Source organism: Tenrec ecaudatus, chromosome 8 (assembly GCF_050624435.1).
Source record: "Tenrec ecaudatus isolate mTenEca1 chromosome 8, mTenEca1.hap1, whole genome shotgun sequence".
Classification (NCBI taxonomy): domain Eukaryota; kingdom Metazoa; phylum Chordata; class Mammalia; order Afrosoricida; family Tenrecidae; genus Tenrec; species Tenrec ecaudatus.
In genome coordinates this window covers 45,550,846-45,574,153 of record NC_134537.1, presented here as the reverse complement: position 1 = coordinate 45,574,153, position 23,308 = coordinate 45,550,846, and the positions used below count along the sequence as shown (strand labels likewise).

At 43.0% G+C, this 23,308-nt stretch overlaps 1 protein-coding gene across 1 annotated transcript; it reads left to right on the top strand.

Moving 5' to 3' along the window:
* Positions 1 to 913: 913 nt before the first annotated feature.
* Positions 914 to 20,508, top strand: CD86 (CD86 molecule). The gene is made up of 4 exons (XM_075557167.1): positions 914 to 957; positions 15,846 to 16,187; positions 18,561 to 18,899; positions 20,336 to 20,508. The coding sequence occupies exons 1-4, from the start codon at positions 939 to 941 to the stop codon at positions 20,506 to 20,508; spliced, it is 873 nt and encodes a 290-aa protein (XP_075413282.1). The 5' UTR covers positions 914 to 938.
* The last annotated feature ends 2,800 nt before the right edge of the window (positions 20,509 to 23,308 follow it).

Sequence of the window (23,308 nt, the reverse complement as noted above, 5' to 3'; positions counted from 1 at the left end):
CATACCAGTGAAGTAGATTTCTATGGTTAGTATGTATTACCTGGCTCTATTTTATATACATCTTTGATTTGTATTTTATAAATTTCTACCATTCGTCATCTTTCTTTTTGATATGTTTCCCTGCAAGCCATTCTCTATCCTTCTTTGGTATAAGTTCAGGTAAGTGGGTGAGTGGAGAATCAAGGAAGAAGAGAGAGAAAGAGAATGTAAAGTCAGGGCTATGACAACTTGGCTCCATCAGGTAGATCATGTAACTACTCCTGCGCTGTGGCTTTTCAAAGTATGACCGTTGGACCAGCAGCATTGGCATGACCTGTGAGCTTTGTTAAGAATAAAAATTTATGGGCAGGAGCCTGGGGAAGTTGAACAGACTCTGTGGCACATTAAAGTTGAGAACAGATGCACCTAAGAAAGACTGATGTCTAAACATGTCTATCATTCTCACGGTCTTGGTTCAGGTAAAGCATCTCAACTGCTGAAATAAACAACCCCCCAGATCCCAATAGTTGAACACAATAAATGCTTCTTTTTATTCCAGAGTGTAGGGGCCCAGCTTGGTTTTATTCATTTCTTAAGTGAACAATGAACAGCCTTTGCCATCTCTCTGAATCCTGTCAAGAGAGCAGGAGGAGGAATGAGTAGGGAGACTTTCGGAGCCAGATCTGGAAGTAACACCCTCCTCTTCCACCATGTTGCCATGATTCATGAATCGAAACACAATCAATCACATGGCTTGCTCACTCCCGGGAGACTGGGAACCAGGGCCTGTCTGTGGCCATGCAGCACACACTTCCTGCCACTTTCAGGAACTGTGTCCCAAGCTCTGATTGGCATGTTTTAGTAAGGACTGTTTGCTTTTTCCTGTTTTTGTTTCTCATCGACTTTATCTTTTCTTTTTTGATTCCAGCACTATGGGACTGAGAACCATTCTCTTTGTGATGGTCATCCTGTTCTACGGTAAGCACTATTGGACTTGATGAAGACCTAACACCCTTCCACTGAGTCTCTGAACACTGCAAGTCCCAGTCTGACACGTGGTTGTGTTTCAGTCACTTCCTCCCCGAGCAGGCTGTGCCATACTGCATGCAAAAGTCTCTCCTGGAGAAGAAAAACCTAGAGCGATCGAAATCGGGTATCTCAATGATGGATAGCAGACAGGGGTGAAGCCCCTACTCTTGTGTGCATGCTCTTCCTCTGCCACCTCACACCCATGGTCCTGAGTGCACAGAGCAGGGTAGACTGGACTGGCCAGCAGTGCCCAGGGAGCCAGACAAAACCCTACTGAGGCTTGATCCTTCTGTTCCACATAGACTCCCTTCTGGTATTCTTTATCCCTTTTGCTGGCATTCTCTGGCCATTAAGACGCAGCTGACAGACTTCCAGAACTTCCTTCCGCTAGGGAGCATTGGTCTCCCTGCTCCCTGCAGGCTCATCTACTCTCTTCCCCATCTTACTCCCTTGGACCGTAGTTGTCTATGGTGACGATCAAGGGCTCCGGCTCTCTACTTCCTGCTTCCATGACCTTCCACTGGGCTCATGGACAGATGAGCCATGAAGCTAATGAAGCTGGAGCCTTAGGACTCCCTGCCGGCACAAACCCTTCCCAGAGCCCCTTTCAAGCCTGCATCAAGGGCCCTCAAAGGGTAGTCACATGCCTGTGCTTTGCTAAAATGAGCATGAATAATGTATTTTAACCACAATAAATATATTTTAACCACAATAAGCTAAGACTCCTTCCCCTTTTCCACAGGGACTTTCTCCTCCTTTTGGGTGATGCGATGACGGGCACAGCCATCTGCCATTTGTCATTTTTCTTAAAGTCGCCCATAAAGCTGAGCTCTTCCCTGTTTGCTGTTCCTCTCTGAGTTTCAAGTCATCCTCTGTGAGACGGGATTGGCTGGAGTCCCTGCATCACATCCTATGACTCTGCCTTTCATATTCTCACCCTGAGCACAGAAAGGGAAGTCATCCCAGGCCTGGTGAGAGGCAGAGGGGAAAGGTGAACTGAGCCTGTAAGGTAGCATCCAGGCAACCCTGACAACCCTTGGTCAAGCCACAGGTCTGGTCTCCTCTAGGCCCTTGCGCCCTGTCCCCATCCCAGTCATAGGTAATAGGAACCAGGACAGCAGAGGGAGCTGCTCCCTCATATACATGCTGGTTGTGCTAGGAATTTTGTGCATCAGTTTTCTGCTTAGCACTTCGGAACTTGTTCAGTCTGAGGGTGAGGTCCATAGATAGGGGGGACTAAGCGCTTTATTGCTGATGATAGCAAAACCTCTACCTTCCAGGGACTTGACCAAGAACTTTGGAGAGAAAGAGAGAGAGAGAGAGAGAGAGAGAGAGAGAGAGAGAGAGAGAGAGAGAGAGAGAGAGATAAACTCTGGACCTTATCAACAGGATTATTTATCCATCCACTTCTTTTATTTGACAAATATGTATGCAGCACTTACTCTGTGTCAAGTACTGTTCTAAGCACTTCATAAATCCTAACTCATTGAAACATCACAATAACTCTGAGATCTTGTTATTCGTCCCAGTTACAAGAGCAGGTAGCAATTTGCCTGAGATAGCTATGGTAATGATCGACAGGGCTCGCATCCACATGCTCAACAGCAGTGAATGATGGGAGATTGAATTCAGTATCTGTTCACTTACCCTGCTCCTCCAAAATGTCGAGGCAATTCCTACCCGTACCAGCAGCACAGGGCAGGATAGAACTGCACTCTCGGATCCCCCAGGCCTTATATACATCTTTACGAGAGCAGACAACCTTCTCTCTTTTTTATTTTTACACATTTTATTAGGGGCTCATACGACTCTTATCACAATCCATACATATACATACATCAATTGTATAAAGCACATCTGTACATGCTTTGCCCTCATCATTTTCAAAGCATTTGCTCGCCACTTAAGCCCTTTGCATCAGGTCCTCTTTTTTCCCCTCCCTCCCCGCTCCCCACTCCCACATGAGCCCTTGATAATTTATATATTATTATTTTGTCATATCTTGTCCTATCCGGCATCTCCCTTCACCCCCTTTTCTGTTGTCCGTCCCCCAGGGAGGAGGTCACATGTAGATCCTTGTAATCGGTTCCCCCTTTCCAAACCACTCACCCTCTACTCTCCCAGTATCGCCCCTCACCCCCTGGTCCTGAAGGTTTCATCAACCCTCGATTCCCTGTGCCTCCAGGTCCTATATGCACCAGTGTACAACCACTGCTCTATCCAGACTTGCAAGGTAGAATTTGGATCATGGTAGTTGGCGAGGAGGAAGCATCCAGGATCTGGGGGAAAGGACAATCTTCTCTTTATCTCGCAGCACTTGATGATGGATTCAAACTGCTGACCTTGTCATTAGCAGCCCTATATGTAGCCCAATATGTCACCGGGGTCCTTTCTGGTCACTTAACAATGACATTATACTGCTTCTCCCAACCTTTGCTAATGAGCCACCCATAAGTGATAGAATTTCTTCCTTGGTGACCGGAATGACTTCTACAGGTCCTGTTGCTTTTCCCTCATCCATTCTCATAAGCTCCTCACCAGCACACCCTCTGCCTGCCTCGAAGACAGCACCCTTGCTACCCTGAAGGGTGGCCCCCAGTCCTTCTCATCATTGTGACCTGACTGGATCCCATGACCTGCATAAGAAGGAGGGAAACGCCCTGTAATTTCTTTCAGAATAGACTAAATTGAGGCATCACTTTCCCCCAAAGATCCTGATTCTGCAGGCTGAAAGTAAGAAGGTAAAACCACCACCTCACCCACCCCCTGCACACTGGGTCCAACGGTCACTTTTGCCCTTGTTTTTTGCCCTTGAAACCCTGCTGGAAAAGTTCTTTGCTCCTGCAAAGAGTTATCAAGGTTGCAACTTTTAAAATAACTCCCCCAAATGGTGCCTCTTTGTGCTTTATGGTGGTGAGAGAGGAATTGATTATCAAAAGTAAGATAGGAAAATGGTAACGTTTGTTTAGGGAAATAACACACACTATCAAACAGATACAAATCTTCTTCTCCTCCGTCTCCTCTTCCTTCTTTTTTTTCTCTAAAAGAATCAGACTGAGTTTTATCCATCTTTCTTAGTGTCTATCTCTACTTCCCAGGCTGGCGAATGGATAATGAACTAGTCACAGGGTCGGGCATCCAATGAGAAAAAGGTGATGTAATTGGCCCAGATCATCCACAGCGTAAATGCAGCGTTGAGTGATTCACTTGATAGCCGAGATGACTGCTGAGTGAAATCATCCATTTCCTCTGTCTGGCACATGCCTATCTATCATGTTCTTCCTCAGTCATGTGACTCAGACATGGCAACCACTTGCTTGTTTTGTTTTAATTTTAACAGTTCTGTTGACATATACCGCATTACTCAAGGATAAACCAACCTGAATATTAGCCGAGGCACCTAATTTTACCACAAAAACTGCATTAAAAATGTGCTTAAAAAAACTTGGCTTATACATGAGTATATATGGAAATCCATATACCATACAATCCAATGGTTTAAATATACCAAAAAAGAATTGTGCTATCATTACCACAATCAAGTAGAGAACATTTTCTGCCCTACTGTGCTTCTTATTTTTTAGCTCCCATTTCCTCCCACCATCCCCTGCCACAACACTCGGAAACAACTATTCATCTACTTTTTGTTTCTATAGATTTAACTATCCTGGATGTCATGTAAAGAAAATCACTCAAAAGAACCCCCACCCCTGAAGCAAACAAATACACAGAAAAACCTCAATCCAAAAGAAAGCAGAAAATAATAAAAACTAAAATGACAACGAGTTTTTTGAGTGAGAGAACAAATTTAAAATGGGCTACCCCTATTCTTGAGGTTAAAATTGGATGACTTTGATGACTGAAAGAGGTGAAGGTGGTATCAGAGGAATGTTTCTGAAGCTACTGGCAAGGGGCAACAACCAAAGAGTGCAGTCCCTGAGGCCACTTTGAGCCCTGGTCCTCTAGTGTGCCACAGAAGGCCACTTCCTTCGTCCTCATCTCTCTAGAGGCACTTCTCCAGACCTGTCTTCCACTGTGCTGCCAGATGGGTTCAAATACCAACTTTTAGGTGCGTAGTCCAGATTACAGAGGCATCTTGAATTGTCAAACTGAGTTTCCTAATCTTCCGGCTTCTCACCATTTTAAGAAGCCTATAGTCGAGCTTTAATTCTGAGCCTTTCCCGAAAGTTAAGGAATTCATTTGCAGAGTCTCCATGTGTATTAAAGCCTCCGTTGAATCCTTGGATTACTTCCACTGTCTCCAGGCAGACCATAAGGGCTGTCTCCCTTAGGGACCTGCCCCGATGTGTCTTTGATGGACCAACTGCCATCGAGTTGATGGGAACTCATCGTGACCTGATAGGAGAGGTAGAAGTGCCCCCAAGGGTTTCTGAGACTGTAGCAGTTTATGGAAATAGAAAGCCCGGTCTTTCCCCCAGCTGCTGCTGTTTCTGAGCTGCTGGCTTTGCAGAGAGCTCAGCCCCATGAGTAATCATTATCCCACTGGGGCTTCTTGACGTGCAGTATTGGGAATGTGTTAATTTCACCATCATATTTGAAAGACAGTTTTGCTGGATATGTAATTCTTGGTTGGCAATTTTTTGAAAAGGAATTGTGTATATGTGATTGCTTTACCTTCTTGCTTGTATGGTTTCTACCAAGATACCAGATCTGAGTCATATTAATCCTTTGAAGGTAACATTTTTCCTGGGCTGCTTTTGGGATTCTTTCTTTATCTTTGATTTTAGAACATTTGTTGATGATAGATCTTGGGTGCTCTTCTTTGGAGTATTATCCTATTTGGGATCCACTGAGCCTTTTGAGTGGTGTCTTTTTATCTTTAATGATATCAGGAAAATTTTCTTCCAACAATTTTGTTGGTGCTTATCTAGCAATCTGTTCATATATGCATTTATGTATCTATCTCTTTTTCCATCTATCTGTCTCTTCTTGCCCTGGAATTCTGATCCAATGAGTTATTCCTCTTGATACTGTTCCATGTAATTCTTAGACTTTCTTCTTTTTAGCTTGGTGGTGGCTATTCTTATTTCTGGGTATTTTTCTAATAGGTTAATACAAAGAATTTTTTCCCCAGTTCTACTAAATCTGCTTTCACCAATTCTCCAATGGATTACCTATCCTGAAACTGAAGTAGGACTTCTAGATTTCTGTTTCTATATGGTTTTTAATTTTTCATTTATTTTGTTCATTTGTTCCTGCATTGTTTTCCTGAATTCTTCCAGAGTCTTATCTGTATTTTCTTTTATTTTTGTCTGTGGTTTCCTTGATCTTTTCCTTATATTGCCAAAAGAATAAATCTTTTGAATTCCTTATCAGATAGTTCTAGGAGCATTTCCTTCTTTGGAAGCTTTTCTGGCTACAATTTAGCTAGACTATTTCTTTAAAAAGAAATGTTATGCTCTTTATTCATTTTTTCTTTGTATGCTTGGTTATAATGCTTTTGAATTTTATATTTTATAATTCTATTATTATTTCATTTTTGTTTTAAATTTCAACACATTAGCCCTACTTTCCTTGTACTTGATGTAATTAAAGTATCTTCTTCACTCAGACTTTTACTCCTTACTGATACATAAGCCAGCAATGTGTCCTTAGGTTTTGCTGTTTAACCTACTGTAAGCTTTGTTTATATGCAATAAAATCAGTCCACTTATTCATTTATCCACAATTATTATATCTTGTTTATCATTCTTCATCTTGACATGTCTACGAACTCAGATGCTAATATCTGCTTTTACATTTTATATAAAACTATCTCCATCCATCTTGAAGATCCATTAGAAATCCTGGTAATGGAATGGGTGAGAGAGCTAGGCAGCAAACTGAAAGGCTGACAGTGCCAACCTACCTAGATGGTCTTCCAGGAGAAGACCTGGCAACTCGCTCCTAGGAACCCCCCAGGTGACAATTCTGCTGTGTCACCTGGGCTTTCTATGAGTCAAAAATTAACTCAATATCATCTAATAACATCAACAACATACTCTATATACATATAATTGTGTGTGTGTGTGTGTGGTATATATGAAATCAAAACCCAAATAATTTTAACCAAAATATCCAATTCATAAAACATCTTAGCTAATCATCTTTACCCTATAACAGAGAATCTCCTTTTAATATTTTAAACATAATACTCTTGAATCTCTATACAAATATAACTCTCTCTCACACACACACCCTAATTACCCATTTTATTTACTTTCTTCTGATTCCATCTCTCCTCTTAACATCTCTGGTTGTAATATTCCTATGTCTCCTCAGCCACACCTGTGTAGCTTCTCATAGGTAGCTTCTTTCTATGATTCAGACAATGACTGACAACAGCAGGTGGGCAGCCATTCACTGGGAGAGAGGAGACGCAGGCTTGAAGGAGAGGAACGGAATATGTAAACAGAAGCATCCAGCGGGCAGTTGGATGTGGGTGTTCAGAACTCTCGGGAAACTTCTGGGCTGGAAATAAGTATCTATGAACTGTTAGCTTACACCTGCCAGAAAAAAAAAATCTGTGGGGCTAGAGGGACTGAGGAGACATAGGAATATTACAACCAGAGATGTTAAGAGGAGAGATGGAATCAGAAGAAAGTAAATAAAGTGGGTAATCAGGGGGTGTGTGAGAGAGAGTTATATTTGTATAGAGATTCAAGAGTATTCCTCCCTGGAGATTGAGGAAAGGACTAAAAATAGGCACTTGGATATCCTCAAAGCTTAAGGAAGAATCAGAGAGAATTGTCAGAAGACCAGAGATTGGGAAAAAATTAAGAGTTCAAGAAGGAGAGATAGTCAATGTTGTTAGTCAACAAAGTGGTTAAAGAAGATGAGGACAGCAAAACACTTCAGATGTGGCCCTGAGGGGACGCCTCTGACAACCTTTGCTTGGGCATTTTCAGTAGAGAGGGAGGTCTAGGTGTAATGACATTGGTCACAATTTAAGGGAAAGAGAAACTAAAAGCAATAGTAAGGGGCATGCATTTGAAATAACTGATGTGTGGATAGGCACATGGTATAGAAATACCAACAGGCACTGGAGTCAAGTGAAGTGAGAATGGAGTCTAGAAATTTATAAGGTCACCAGTCTGAACAATTGAATAATTTCCTCTAAGAGTGCTCAAGCATTCAGTTGTAAGAGTCAAACCAAAACCAACTCCTTTTATGTTGATTTCAGCTAATAGAGATACTATGAGACAGGGTAGAATTATGCTATTGGGCTTTTAAGACTGGAAGTCTTCCGAGAAGCAGACAGTTACATTTTCCTATCATGAAATGGTGAGTTTAAACTGCTGACCTTTAAGTTAGAAATGGAATGTTTACTGACTGTGCCATCAGGAACTCTAGTTCTAAGGACAGTTCATCAAAAGTAGAATGTTCCAATTAGTTCTTAAGATATGGCCCTACTTGACGTTTGCCCTTGTGAAGAGACCTCTGTAGACACGGGTGCTACTGTAAAGTGAGGTGCAGAAATCAGGTGGTGCCCGGCTATCAGAAAGAACAGCATCTGGGTGCTTAAAGGCTTGTCTTAAAACAAGCAGCCATCTATGGGACTCGTCAACTAAGTCCACAAGGATGAAGCACACCAGCCTCTGTGATCCAAAGATTGTCAATAATGAAATGCAAATCTGGAGTAGAAGCTGTCTCAGAGTTTAAATTCTGAACACCCAGTTTGCAAAAGGCTATGAATGACAGTGGGGGGCCCAAATTCATTTGCAGCGTCCCCACATGGATTAAGGTCATGTCTCTAATGTCAAAATCCTCAATGAACACGGGAGTAGTGACAGATAACTAGGTGCTAGCAACAACAAGAGAGGTGGACATCTTCGAATTGAGAAGGGGTTGCACAAGATCCTCATGAAGTTGATAAAACAAATAGCAGCAGAAGGCAAGTGGCTTCCTTTGGGAAGGGACAGATCTCCATTAAACACAACCGTGGAGGAAACATCCGAAAAGGGTGAAGGACTCAAATACTTTAATGTAAGAAGACTGAGAAGGCGATATTAAAGCTTAAAAAGAAGTTCAGTAACCAAAGGGAAATCTGTGGACAAAGGTAGTAACATGAGAAAGAGCATTTTGGGTTAGTGCCAAGGAGGATGGAAGTCCAGTGAGAGTCAGAAACCTCCTAGGTTTAGAAGACTATAGTTTTGTGTGGCATTCAAACAGTACCTTGCTGAGGAAGTTCTTAAATATCTTTCGACGCTTCTTGCTGATTTGGGTGGCATCTAGCTCCTGTCATCCCTGCACATTCAGCCATCGTGAGACAGACCATTTCTCTTACCAAATGCTGGGGCAGAGGGAGAGTCTCAGAGCTTATCCATAAGTGGTCTCAGGTTTAAACAAAGAGGCCTGGAACTCCTGAGGGAGGACAGACTTTGAGTTACATCATCTTCCGTGTGACCAGAGAGGTGATTAGTAGGACGTCTGTGTTAGCTCTGAGCGGTATTGTGGAAAGTAGCAGCTGAGTGAAGTAAGCTGTGAAGTACTTTCAGGTCCATTGAGAATGGCCTTCAGGGTGACTTCCACCCCACAGTTAGGAGAAGGGGTTCGAGGAGGCATAAACCAGTTGCTGTAGCGTCCACTTCAAATCGTGGCGACCCCGTGTGGGTAGAGACGGACCGTGATGCACAACATTTTCAGGGGCTGTAGTTTGGAAGTAGATCGCCTGGCCTTTCTTTCAAGGTGCCTCTGGAGACACAACCTCCCACCTTTAGGTTAGCAACTGAGCATTGAAAGAAAGAGATGTTTCATTTGCTTCCCTCACTTTGGGTCCTCTATGCACAGGTTCCCAAACGTATTTGAATGACCCTCCCCCCCTTACCAGAAAAGTACTCAGAGCCCTCTGTCAGTGACAGAATGGGTTTATTTGTACAATAGCAAGAGAAACTGCTGTTGTTGTTACCGTATATACTCGAGTATAAGCCAACTCGAATATCAGCCGAGGCACCTAATCGTACCACAAAGCTGCATTAAACATGTGCTGGAAAACGGCTTCTACTCAAGTATATACAGTACATACCATTGGGTCAGTTCCGACTCACAGCCACCCAGTGTACATTACAAGGAAACACTGCCCGATCCTGAGCCATCTGCACCATTGTAACATTGTAGGTGTCTTGGCATAGCGGGCTGCAAACCACAAGGTCGACAGTTTGAAAGCACCAGCCACTCCACAGGGGCAAAGTGCAGCTTTCTACTCCTGTAAGGAGTTGCAGTCTCTGAAACCCACAGGGGTATTTTGGCTTGTTTTTGAGGTATCTGCTTTTGCGCACCCCCTGGATTATTTCAGTGAGCTTCAGGGAGTGGCCTATAGCAACATCCCTCCAACTTGAATGTGCACCCAAAACGCTTGTCCAAATGTAGTCTAGGGTGAGATTGGTGACTGGAGATGCTGCCCGTCTCACCAGCCACAGGCCACCTTCAATTGCTTGATGAGGAGGTTTAGCTGCGTGGGTGGGAGAGAAAACCCTTTGATCTTTGCAAGAAGAATCTTGGGTTGAAGATATTGGATAGCCTGCTGATTGAGAAAGTTGTTGGGGAGGAAAGTGCCCTGAGACTCTGCAGAGAAACAAGTATGCACGAAGAAGCAAAAGGCAAAGTCATTTCCAGGCCCAAGAGGCACAGTCTTCCTGTCCACGCACAGAACTTCCAACTGTGTTTGATTTCTCTGTCCGGTCACTTTGCTCTCTGTAATATGACAAAATGACAAAACCAGAATGAATTTCTGAAATGATCGCTGGGAGAAGCTTTTACAGAAGGTGGCACTCTTGCATTTCCACTAAAACCCAACTGAACTCATTGCTGTCCAGTCAAATCCCTATTCATGGCTGCTGTACAGGACACAGTAAAACTGCGCCAAGTCTGCAGATCTCTATGGGAGCAGACAGCCTCATCTGTCTCCCAGGAAGCAGCTGGTGGGTTTGAATTGCTCACCTTGCGGTTAACAGCCCAATTCTTTTTTTTTGGGGGGGGGGGAAGGGCGGCTGTCTGCAATACTCCACCTCCACAATCATGTGTGAGAAGCATATTGTTTTAAATCATTAAGTTTGTGATAATTTGTTACAACAGCCATAGAAGACTAATAAAAATGTCTTTAGGGTCAATGGGAATTATCATTTTGGGCAACTTCGATTAAAAATTAGCAGCACAAATTCTTTAGAAATGCCCTTTCTGCTTTTTTTTGAATTTTGTTTTGTTTTTCATTTTAAAAATCATTGAACTCAGATATGGAAAACTTCTCAGTCTGGCTTTCTTTTTCTTTTCCTGTTTTTAAGGCTGTTTCCAACTTCCTGCTAATGCAAATAGAACTGTGATGACCACAGGACTGCATGCGGCAGTTCTTGCGATGCGTGTCTCTACTGCAGGGCAGCCACTTGGCAGGGGGATCGCTGGATTCTATGGAGTTTCTAGTCCTAGTTGTTTGAGATAGCGTCACATCATTTTCCACAACGGTTTCACATATTTACAGGCCCACCAGCAGAGGGTGAGGCTCCCAGTCTCTCCACACCCTCTCTAGCATTTTATTGTTTTCTGTTGGTTTGTTGATAAATAATTTTGGTGGGTGCTCTTACAGTTCTTATTATAATCCACACACCAATGGTATCAAGCACATGTGTGCATATATTGTCATCACCATTTCCAAAACATTTTCTTTCTGCTTGAGCCCTTGGTATCAGCTCCTCTCTTTTCCCTCTTTTCCCCACTCTCACCCTCGTGAATCTTTGATAATTTATAAATTATTATTATGTTCATATCTTACACCGTCCACTGTCTCTGTTCACCCGCATTTCTGTTGTTTGTCTCCCTGGGGTATGTGTCTGTGTTATACGTCGATCATTCCAATAGATTCCCCCTTACTCCGTTTTCTCTCCCTGCTTTCCTCCAACCCTCATGGTATCCCTACTCTCATTATTGTTCCAGAGGGGTTCCATGTGTCAAGAGCTCTTATCTGTGCCTGTATACATGATCTGGTCTAACCAGATTTGTAAGGTAGAACTGGGGTCATGAGAGTGGGGTGGGGAGGAAGCATTAAAGAACTAGAGGAATGTTGTGTGTTTAATCGGTGCTATACTGCACCCTGTCTGGCTTGTCCCTTCCTTGTGACCCTTCTGTGAGGGGATATGCAATTGCCTACAGATGGGCTTTGTTTGCATCGATATGATTGTTTGTTCTGGGTCTTCTGCTGCCTGATCCTGTGGACACCTCGTGATCACACAGGCAGGTGTGCTCCTTACATGTGGACTTCATGGCCTCCCTTCTAGATAACAGCCCAATTCTTAACCCGTGATGTTTTCACTAAGAGCTTAGCAAAATAGTAGCAGGAGCTCCAGGTTTGCCTTAAGGGTCAAAATACAGGTGAATCTTTGTTAGAATGCCCTTTCACTCTTCTTGGTATCCAGGTAGATTTTCCTCCTCCCTCCAAATAGTAGCATGTGCCGTGTAGATGTCACACTTTATGCGTTCAAGTGTGTCACAGGGTTCTGTTACGTGTATAGATGCCTGGAGTCCACTTCCCATAGAGTGTAAGACTACCAGCAACCCCTTTGGTTATGTGTTCTCATAAACTCATCTGGAGACAATCTAGTTCCATCAAGTGCATATCACGGTTATTCGTATTTCTGCTCACTCTTAGATGTGAAGCCCATTGTTAGACAATTTAAAATCTCACACTCCCCAAAGCATATTCAAGTGACACTCCTCTCAACTACAAGGGAGCTTTAAAAAGCTCATAGAAAAATTTCATTCTCTTTTGATTCCATTTTCCCACAAGCTTTTAGAAGACTGCTCGGATTTCACCAACCAACTCCATTTTTCCTTAATGGCATTATCCCCTTACTGAAATAAGATTGACAATGCTTTCCTCAAACTCAAAGCCAAGCTCACCCCTCACTGACCCACAGCGCTACAGGAGACACAGTGCAGGAATTGTGCCCGATCTGACCCCATCACACTGGGGTGATACACTAAGGGCGTGCAACAGAGCAGCAAGGGGAGCAAAGTGATGAAATCCCCGGGGAATACCAAAAATAGACTTTGGGGCCAGAGCACGGCACCCCATTGGACTCGACTGGAAAGCACTCCTAAAGGCCAACAAACAGACCTGGAACTCTTTATAATAGGCTTTTCCTTTTTTACCATTTTGTTTTGTTTTCCTCTGCTGTTTTGCTTGGCTTTATCTTATTTTTGCACTTATTATTGTCTCCACGTGTCTATCTAGATAAGATGGCGGGATAAACAATTTGGAGGAGAAAACAATGGGTCCAATGGGAGAGGGGGCGGGCAGGAGAAATGAAGGGGGTTGTCAGCCAACTCAGGGACAAGAGAATAATAAGTGATCTCAAATCAATGGAGAGGTGGGCGTAGGATGCCTGGTGGGGCTTAATCAAGGACAATGTAACCAAGAGGAATTACTGAAAGTGGATTGAAGGCCGGACATGATAGTGAGACAAGAGGAAAGTAAAAGGAAATAGATGAAAGAACTAGGAGGCAAAGGACATTTATAGAGGTCTAGATACAGGCATGTACATATGTAAATATATTTATATACAATGATCAGGAACTAGATCTATATACTTATATTTATATATTAAATATTAAGATAGCAGATGGACATTGGGCCACAACTCAAGTGCTCCCTCAATCCTAGAACACTTTGTTCTAATAATCCAGCATTCTGTGATGCTCACTTTTCCTGCCACGATCACTGAAGACAAAATGGGCACATAAGCAAATGTGGTGAAGAAAGTGATGGTGCCCGGCTATCAAAAGATATAGCATCTGGGGTCTTAAAGGCTTGAAGATAAACAAGCAGTCATCTAGATGAGAAGCAACAAAGCCCACATGGAAGAAGTACAACAGCCTGTGTGATCATGAGGTGTCAATGGGATTGGGTATCAAGCATCAAAGACCCGGAACAAAAAATCATATCAATTTGAATGAAGTTGGGGGGTGAGCGGAGTGGGGATGCAAAGCTCATCTGTAGACAATTGGACATCCCCTTACAGAGGGGTCACAAGGAAGAGATGAGCCCATCAGGGTGCAATATAGCACCAATGAAACATACAACTTTCCTCTAGTTCTTTAATGCATCCTCTCCCCAACTATCATGACCTCAATTCTATCTTACAAATTTGACTAGACCAGAGCATGTACAGATCAGAGCTGGAAACACAGGGAATCCAGGACAGATAAACCCTTCAGGACCAATAATGAGAAGAGAGATATCAGGAGGGTGAGGGAGAAAGGGACAATCGATCACAATGATCTACATATAACCCCTTTCTAGTGGGGGGAGACAACAGAAAAGTGGGTCATGGGAGACAGCAGTTGGTGTAAGACATGGCGGGGGTGGGCGGGAATGTATAAATTATCCAGGGTTTTGAGGTAGGGAGGGGCGGGGAGGGGGAAAATGAGGAGCTGAGGCTCAAGTAGAAAGACAATGTTTGGAAAATGATGATGGCAACATATGTACACATGTACTTGACACAATGGATGGATGGATTGTGATAAGAGCTGTAAGAGCTCCCAATAAAATGATTTAAAAAACAAACAAACAAGCAAAAAGCCAAGCTAATTGCCATCGAGTCAATGCTGACTCATAGCAACCCTATAGGACCGGGCAGAATTGCCCCCTTTGGGTTCCCAAGGCTGCAAATCTTCATGGGAGCAGAAAGCCTCATCTTCCTCCTGAAGATTGGCTGGTGACTTTGAATTGCAGACCTTGGCATTAGCAGAGCAAGGCATAATCCACAATGGTGCAAGGGCTCCCATGATGCCATTTAACTCCGTACTCCGCCCACACTCTCACCAACCACGATTTCTGGTCCATGTCTCAAGTAGTAATTCTGTAACATAGAAAAGGCCTACAAAACTCTTATCATCATGTCAAAGGTATTTGGTGGTCCAAATCCCTCACACAAACCCCAAGATGCTCTCAGGGACTAAAGTTTGTTGCTGCAGTTTTGTTTTGTTTCTGAACTCTGCCAGCACATTTTCTGTAAGTTGCAAAACTTTCCAGGGGGTAGTGGATACTGTGAAAAGCAAGTTTGCCTTGGGGTTTCCCCAACTCCCAAAGAACATTCTCGCCTCCTGATGTATGTTTCGTTTCCAGAATTTCATTCATGTTCTTTAAATGGTCTCTGGCTACCACAATCCTAGAACAATCATCATGCTTGCCCAGTTCTCTTTCTGATTCCTGAAGAGGTTGGGTCTAGAGAGGTCCCTGAGAATAGAAGCCTTGGTTGACTACTGGAGTCATTTCCAAACCTTTTGCTGTCCTTAGGAGACCTGGTCATGGGAAGAGCAGCCATGGGGAGCACTTTGTGAATGTCAAAGATATAAGTCAATGTGACCCCCAACTGAGGGAGTTGTTAGGAGGTATAATGAAAAGGGAGATCATATTTATTTTCAACAATCTCTTGCCCACAGTCAGACCAAGGAATAAGAGGGTTTGGGGTGATGGTGACAGAAGTAAGAGCAGTTATATAACTCTAGTGATGTGAATCAATATTCCTATTATTGATAGGTAGCAGGAGGGTAAATGAGTTATCTAACTCTGCCTGATTTTCTTGTGCTGGACGTTGAATCTACTGAATTATGTGCAGATTCTAAAAAATACCTTTAGAATATTTCAGCCACGTATTTATTAAACAGGCGAGGAAACTGCGACTCAGAGAGATTTCCAGATAATCAGCATGTATGCCCCGTTCTAAAACTCAGTATTTAGTTCTTCAGGATCATTAACAATCAGAAAGCACCTGGATATTGTACAGAAAGAAAAGAGAGTCATATTGTACTTCCTTTCTTTTTTTCTTCTCCTTTTCCTGTTTTAGGTGCTGCTGCCACCAGCAAGATTCAGGCTCATTTCAACGAGACTGCAGTTTTGTCATGTAAATTTACCAACCCTCAAAACATAAGCCTGAATAAGCTCGTCATATTTTTTCAGGACCAGGAGAAGTCAGTTTTGTATGAACATTACCTAGGCAAAGGGCTATTTGACAATGTTGCTCCCAAGTATAAGGGTCGTCACATAAGCTTCGACAAGGAAAGTTGGACCCTGTATCTCCATGATGTTGAGATCAAGGACCAGGCCACATACCAATGCTTCATCTCTCATAAAAGTTCCAACGGACTCATTCTTATCAATCAGATGAGTTCTGAACTTTCAGTGATTGGTAAGTGATTGTGAACGATGTGGTAAGATTCCTAACCTTTTCAGATGAGACATGTGAATAGAGAACTATTTGGGGGGACTTGTTGAGAGAAGGCAAAGAGCCACCGCTTCTGGGACGTTCATTTCAAGAGTGTTCAGGGTCTGGGAGCAGGGAACTGAAAGTCCTTTGCACTTTTTATACTTTGCTCCTGAAGGATCAGTTGTAATCTGCTTTAGAGACAAAATAGAATCAAATGAACAAAGATAATGTGACTAAGTGAAAACCACAGTCATTTGACCTTTACTTAAATTCATATAACCATTTACTCTCCTCAAATCTCTTTTACATCCATTTTCTGTTTTGGTTTGAGAACTTTTTGCCCACAAAATCTTTGCTTGGAGTCCCTAGCAAGGATTGCAGCCGGTCGATTTGGGTTTTCCCTCCAACCTCCTGACAGTTCCTTATTAGCTGTTTGCCATGCCTACTATGAGCCCAGTAGACAAAGGGAAATAATTCAACGAGTAGTCCGCAAGCTGACAAACCTGCTTCCTCTGCTTCCGTCAGCCTTGAGGAGCCTAAATGACTCTACAAATAACATTTTGAACAAATTGGAATCCAATCCACGTCATACAATTAACTAGTCCAATCAGATGAAGAACAGTTATGCAATCATTAGTCACCACAGTCAAGGTTAGAGCGTTTCTTCTTTTTCAGACTCCTTGCTGTTAGAGCACTGTAGTTTTTTAAAATGATCAATCATATAGTAAGAATTGCCATCTCCCCCCTCCCCCGCCTTTGGTTTCCAGCTCTATGAATGTTCACCCATGGATTTAAGTAACCAGTCGCCCAATCAGGATAAAGAATGCTTCCACGAAACCAAAACAAGCTCCCTTGTGCTAGGCACCCTTCCTTGCCCCTATAGCTACTGTAATGCTCTGCTTTTGTCTTTGCTGAAAATAGCACATAAATGGAGGCATACAGTCCTAGTATTACTTTTAAAATGGACTCTTCTTATTCAAAATAATACCTTGGAGATTCATCCAAGTTGCTGCTCATATCAAAGGTGGTTTTCCTTTTTATTGCTGAGTAGCATTCTGCTGTTTATCCACTCATCCCCGGATGAATATGTGGGTTGCTTCCAGTATGGGATTACTAGAAACATGTGAACATTCGTGTACAGGTTTTCAGGTGAACATAGTTTTCATTTCTCTCAGGTTAGATATAGGATCTCTGGTGGCACAACCGTTAAAAACACTTGGTTGCTAATCCAAACATTGGTGGCTTGAAGCCACCAGCTGCTCCACAGATGAAAGATATGGCTGTCTGCTTCTGTGAAAATCACAGCCATGGGAAACCCAGCGGGCAGTTTTCCTCTACCCCACTGGGTCATCATGAATGGAAATCAACTTGATCACAGTGGAAGACTGCTAGGAGAGGGCAGGCTTCTAGGTGCCCGATTAACAATTCCCGATTGCTTTTTGATACACCTGGAAAAGGAAGATGAATACCTATTCTGTGATCACAGAGTAAAGCAGATCAAAGCAGAAATAGAGGGAGTGGTTTCCTTTGAGCACTATGTGAATGACTGAAACCAGGCTCCAGGGCCACTGGACTCTTCAACCAAGTGCCATGGCAGGGTTGTCAGAACATGTCTTAGGCAAGTTTTATCATTTTTAAATTTTAAAAGGCTTTTTGGTTATTTTCATTTAATGTGTACTAGAAAAATTGTAACTCTATCCAATGTGTGGTTACACAGATACTATTATATAGGGTAAGGCCAAAGTAGGTAGCAGGTCCTCCTGCAGGTCACCTAAAGAAGTTAAAAGGTCCATTGTAGTTGAGATGGCTCGATTTGATCGTCTTCCCATGGAACACGGTGAAGATATCTTGATAGGCATGCCAACAATCAGCATAGTGAAGTTCTAAATTCCAGCCCCCATCAGTTCATGGACCACATCATGCTTGGCTTTTCTGAAAAACATGACCAAGCGCTTACCGGTGCCATGAATTCTGTTAATTTCTGGTGGAGCTTCAGCCCTTTCTGTCTTTAGTCTGAAATCGATTCCAGGGGACACTAGGGTCCTGAGGGAGAATACATTTCCTACAGGCTGCTGTCCCTAGAGTAATGTCCCCATTGTATAGCTTTGTCGACTCAATTTCAACCCTGCCGTCTCACAGGGCATCTTTTTGCTTTGGATGAGGAGAAAGTGAGTGGGTCTCAAAATTGCATTTCTGAAAAATAAAGGTGGGGGTCATCATATGACTCTCACTATGACTTGAGGGTGACCGTTAGGACAGCTGGAGGCTCTGAGATGTTCCCCTAATACGTTCCCAGATCAGATACCTTGTCATCCCAATGTAAACTGATCTTTTCTCTCTCTCTTCGACTTGCAGCTAACTTCAGTCAACCTGAAATAATTCCAGATTCTAATTCATCAGATACATCTTACGTAAATTTGACTTGCTCTTCGACAGGAGGTTACCCACTACCTAAGGAAATGTATTTTCTGGTCCAGAACTCAACGGATAATTCAACTAACAAGTATTCTGATACCATCCATCAATCTCAAGATAACGTCACAGAACTATACAATGTATCCACCAGCTTGTACTACACCGGACACGATAATGCCATGAGTGCAAGTATTCAGTGTGTTCTCTGCCCCACAGATGCCCACCCCGTGCAACCCGGGCTGAAGGAGAAGTGTCTTCTCTCCAAACCTTATATTATAGGTAAAGCTGCTTTCCAAGATCCTTTATCTCATTCATGAATATCATCCATGAACAATTAAGATATACTATCCCCAATCTCAAGAACCCTCTCATTTGGTTATTTACGGGGTTTTCAGGGAGGACCCAAATTGAGGGCTACTGCTTCACGAATTCAGTGATGACACAGGGCACAAGAGTCTCCGCGCCTATGCTGCACTTAAAGTAAGAGGCTCATAGCCCATTAATGGGCCCAGTCTTTTTGGCTACTTTTTGGAGGAAGACTCTGAAGTGTAGGTGATAAAATTCAGACTTCTTCCAGGCTTTAATTCTTACAGCCATAAACATAACACATACACACATATCATGCGTGCATGCACATCTACGCACGTAGTTATACATGGCAGTTATTATGAATACGGGTCATTGTAGACCTTCTCGGGTGGGTGGGGAAAATATTAAAAGGTCTAAGACATGCTCTTTACCCTTGAAGACTTTCCAACAAAGTCACGATGCACAGGCATGGAAAACTGGATTTTACAAGAGTTCAGTGAGAATCTAAGTTTGATCCCATAGAAATACAGAACTACATTTAAACTAGAGGGACTGCTAATCAAGTTTTTAGGTATTGAGAAGAAAGGCAAGATTCCTGAGACTTGTAAAAAGGTTTCCTAAAAGAGGTGGAACCTTATACTCCATAAGACCCTTACGGAAATAAGACTAAATTTGGTGAACAGAGGGGAGAGCATTTTAGATGGCGGGTAGTCAAAATGGCAATAGCTTCCTGAACAGCACAACTCTGAGACGGTGTCCAGGCTCTAAAGGTACAAGAGGACCGTGGTCGAAGAGCAGGAGGGCACAGGAGGTGGTGGCGGGATCATCACACAGGCGGAAAGGAAAGCCTAGAGCTCAGAAATGCTGTTGACACGCACACTACGTGGTGCTGGTAAAGTGCAATGGGAGGAAATGGTAATAGGAGAGGAGCCTGGCATTTTTAAGTAGCGGCTTGACCCTCAGGGGAAAACGCCCACATTGTTTTGAGGAGCAGTAATTTCAAGATGATTTTCTTCTGGAATGCATGTCCTCTGAATTCACACTGTCCCAATCATCAGCTGCTCTGACCCTGACTCCTATGCACCTGCCATTCTGATTATTTTAATCTTTCCTAACTCTGATCCTTGGATTTGCTCCCTCCTTGGCTAGCCTCTAGTAAGAAAAGCTAGTCCCTCTGACTAGCCTCTAGTAAGGAAAGCAATTCAGCTCCAGAATTCGACCCAAAGCATTGGCGGCTGGATCTTGGCTGCTGAGGTCCTGAGTCCATGACGTTCTATGCCCTCATATTATGGATTTCAGACTTCTATGACCATGAGTCTTGGAAAGATGCAGACAGGGCAATATGAAGAATACGCCTTTTAATAAATGGCCTTACTAGATGATTGAAAACTAGTGGTCTTTTCTAGCTTCTAAGAAGAAAGAACCACGATCGAGTCAAAACGATGACCTCTTCTGGATTGCCACCACCGCTGTCATTTTAGTGATCGCTGTTGGTTCGGTGGGCTTTCTAATACAATGGAAGAAGAAGAAGAAGAAGAAACCTGACCACTCCCACTCACGTGAGTGTAATCCGTGGTGAGTCAGTCTTTGCCATTTCACAGCTCCCTCCCCAGCAGTCTTCTTGGCGCCTGTTGGCTAGCACATTGGGAGTCCAGACAGGCAAACATTTGGTTACTGGAGAGAAACGTTTCCCTCGGGGTTTAGAGCTCACGTGGATTGGAGTCAAATGGATACCGTTGCTCTGGAGTTCTAAGAAAGAGAACATCTCGAACTCAAGGTTTACAAATGTGCTATTGGTTTGCAGACATAGCATATGTGCTAGGCTGGGTTGACTAGAGAAACAAATCCCGAGACACTCATATATGTATAAGGAAGAGCTTCAAATCAAGAAGTAATCGTGCATCAATAAAACATCCCAGTCCATTCCTACTCAAGTCCCTAAGTCCTACACTAGTCCGTAAGTCTTTCTTCAGACTCACACAGCTACATGCAATGATACAGAATGCAGGAGGACCACTGGTGGCTTCACCAGTGGCAGTGGGTGCAGAGCTGCGTGGACCCAATGGCGGTCACTGCGTCAGGGCTCATGCAGGCCTCAGCATGGCCAGGCAACAGGAAGGAGAGTGGCCCGCCTCCAGAGAGCCATTTATCCCAGTGGCACCTCAAAGGAGGTCATCAAGCTGCGACCTGATGGACAGGCAAAACTCCACCCATATCTTCTTGAAGGGTACCGTGTTGGTGCAAAAACCCTAAATATCACAACCTAGTATTACTTGTTACATCTGCTTCACTTTATAACACTACCATGAAAATCCAATGAAGTAAAATAGTGAGACAAAAACAATAACTCCTTTACATGTTAAACCACACATGTGGAAGATTTTGGTGTTCAGACAGGGGAATCTGGTGAAAGGGTTAAACGAACACAAAACTCATCCTTCCATCCCTTAAGAATCTAGGAACTTCCTGGCAAAGCAAGCCTGTGACTTAAAAAAAATAATATTCACTTTTACTGATTACAAAGTAATAGCTATTCATTATTAAATGGACAGAAAATTAAAATCTCCCATGATTCCATTAGTAGGTATATTCCATCTTCTAATAAATAAATCTTGTAGGCCTTTCCATGCCTCTGTGTATCTATATCATTTTCCATACTTGGTGCATGTTGTTATTGCTGTTAGGTGTCATGGGGCCAGTTTTCAACTCAGAAACATCTGATAACGTTTTCTAGGCTGTAAGCTTCATGAGAGCAGGTCACCCCGTTTTTTCTCTCACGTGGTTGCTGTGTAGATTCGAGCCACCCACATTTCGGTTAGCATCTTAGGGATGGACCTTTGTGCTGTCAGAGGTCCTCGGTGTAATATTATACAGACTGTTTTCCACATTCTTTTTTGTACTTCATGTACCAAGAAAACTTGCACCGTCATTCTACAACATCATTTGAATGGCTGCAAGGCTTTCTGTTATGTGGACACTTCTTAAATGTCGGTCACTTGGGCTGTTGCCACAGTCCAGCCATTGTAAGTAGCACAACCTTGAATAGTTTCTCTACTAATTTCCTTTGTACATGTAGTACCGTGGGACTACAGTTGTCTCTGACTTTGTAATAGTCCCATGCCAGTTTGTGGTTCGGGCTACTTTGGGCCAGATGCTGAGACAGGATCAAACTTTATTTATCTCAATAATTATTTCCAAAAGTAGTTGGCTTGGTTGGTGCCAATAACAAGAAGCCCTGGTGGTGTGGATAGATAAGCTCTCAGCTGCTAAGGAAAAGGTGAGTGGTTCAAACCCACCTATCCAGCAGCTCAGTGGGAAAAACAAAAGCAAAAAAACTCTAGCCATCTGCTTCAAAAGATTACAGCCAGGAAAATCCCGGGGTGTCACACGAGTCAAAATCTGAACAGCATCTAACAAAATCTGAACAGCATCTAACAAAAACAACAGTAATCAAGGAGTCAGTGGGATGCCTGTTGAATACCAATTGAAACGTTTCAATAAGCTGGTAAAGCACACACTCATTTATGCCGAGACATTTGGAAGATAGCTACCTGCCAAGCCCACTGGAGAATCCATTATTTTTACCCATTCCAAAGAAAGGTGACCCACCAGAATGTGCAAAGTATATTATAATATCACATGCAAGTTAAATTTTGCTGAAGATCATTCAATAATGTTTGTAGCAGAATATCGACAGGGAGCTGCCCAAAATGCAAGCTGCAGTCAGAAGATGTGGACCATGGGATATCGGTGCTGCTGTCAGATAGGCCTTGACAGAAAGCAAGGGCACCAGAAAGATGTTGACTTGTGTTTCATTGACCACGTGGAGCCTTTCAGTTATGTGGGTCATAAACCATGGGAAGAATGGCAACACCAGCACACTTGGTTGTGTTCATGTGGAATCTGCACACGCAGCAAGAGGCGGTTGTGTAACTGGAACAAGGAAATGCCCATGGCTTAAAATCCAGAAGTGTGTGTGTCAGGGCTGCATCTTCTTATCATACTTATTCAGTCTATCTGCTGAGCAAGTCATCAGAGAAGCTGAAATATCTGAAGAATATGGCATTGACATTGGAGGAAGGCGTACTAACAACCTTTAATGTGCACCTGACACAACCTTGCTGACTGAAGAAGATCCAGGATTGTAGCAGTCAAGATGGATTACAACTTAATGGAAAGAAAACAAAATTTCTCACAACTGGATTAATTGGTAGCATCATGATACACAGAGGAAAAAGTTAAAGGTGTTAAGGATCTTGTGTTTCTTGGATTCACAATTAATGATAACACAAGAAGCATTCCAAAGACCAAATGACCTTGCATTGGGCAAATCTGCTACATAAGATCTCTTTAAAGTGCTGAAGAGCAAGGAATAAGGA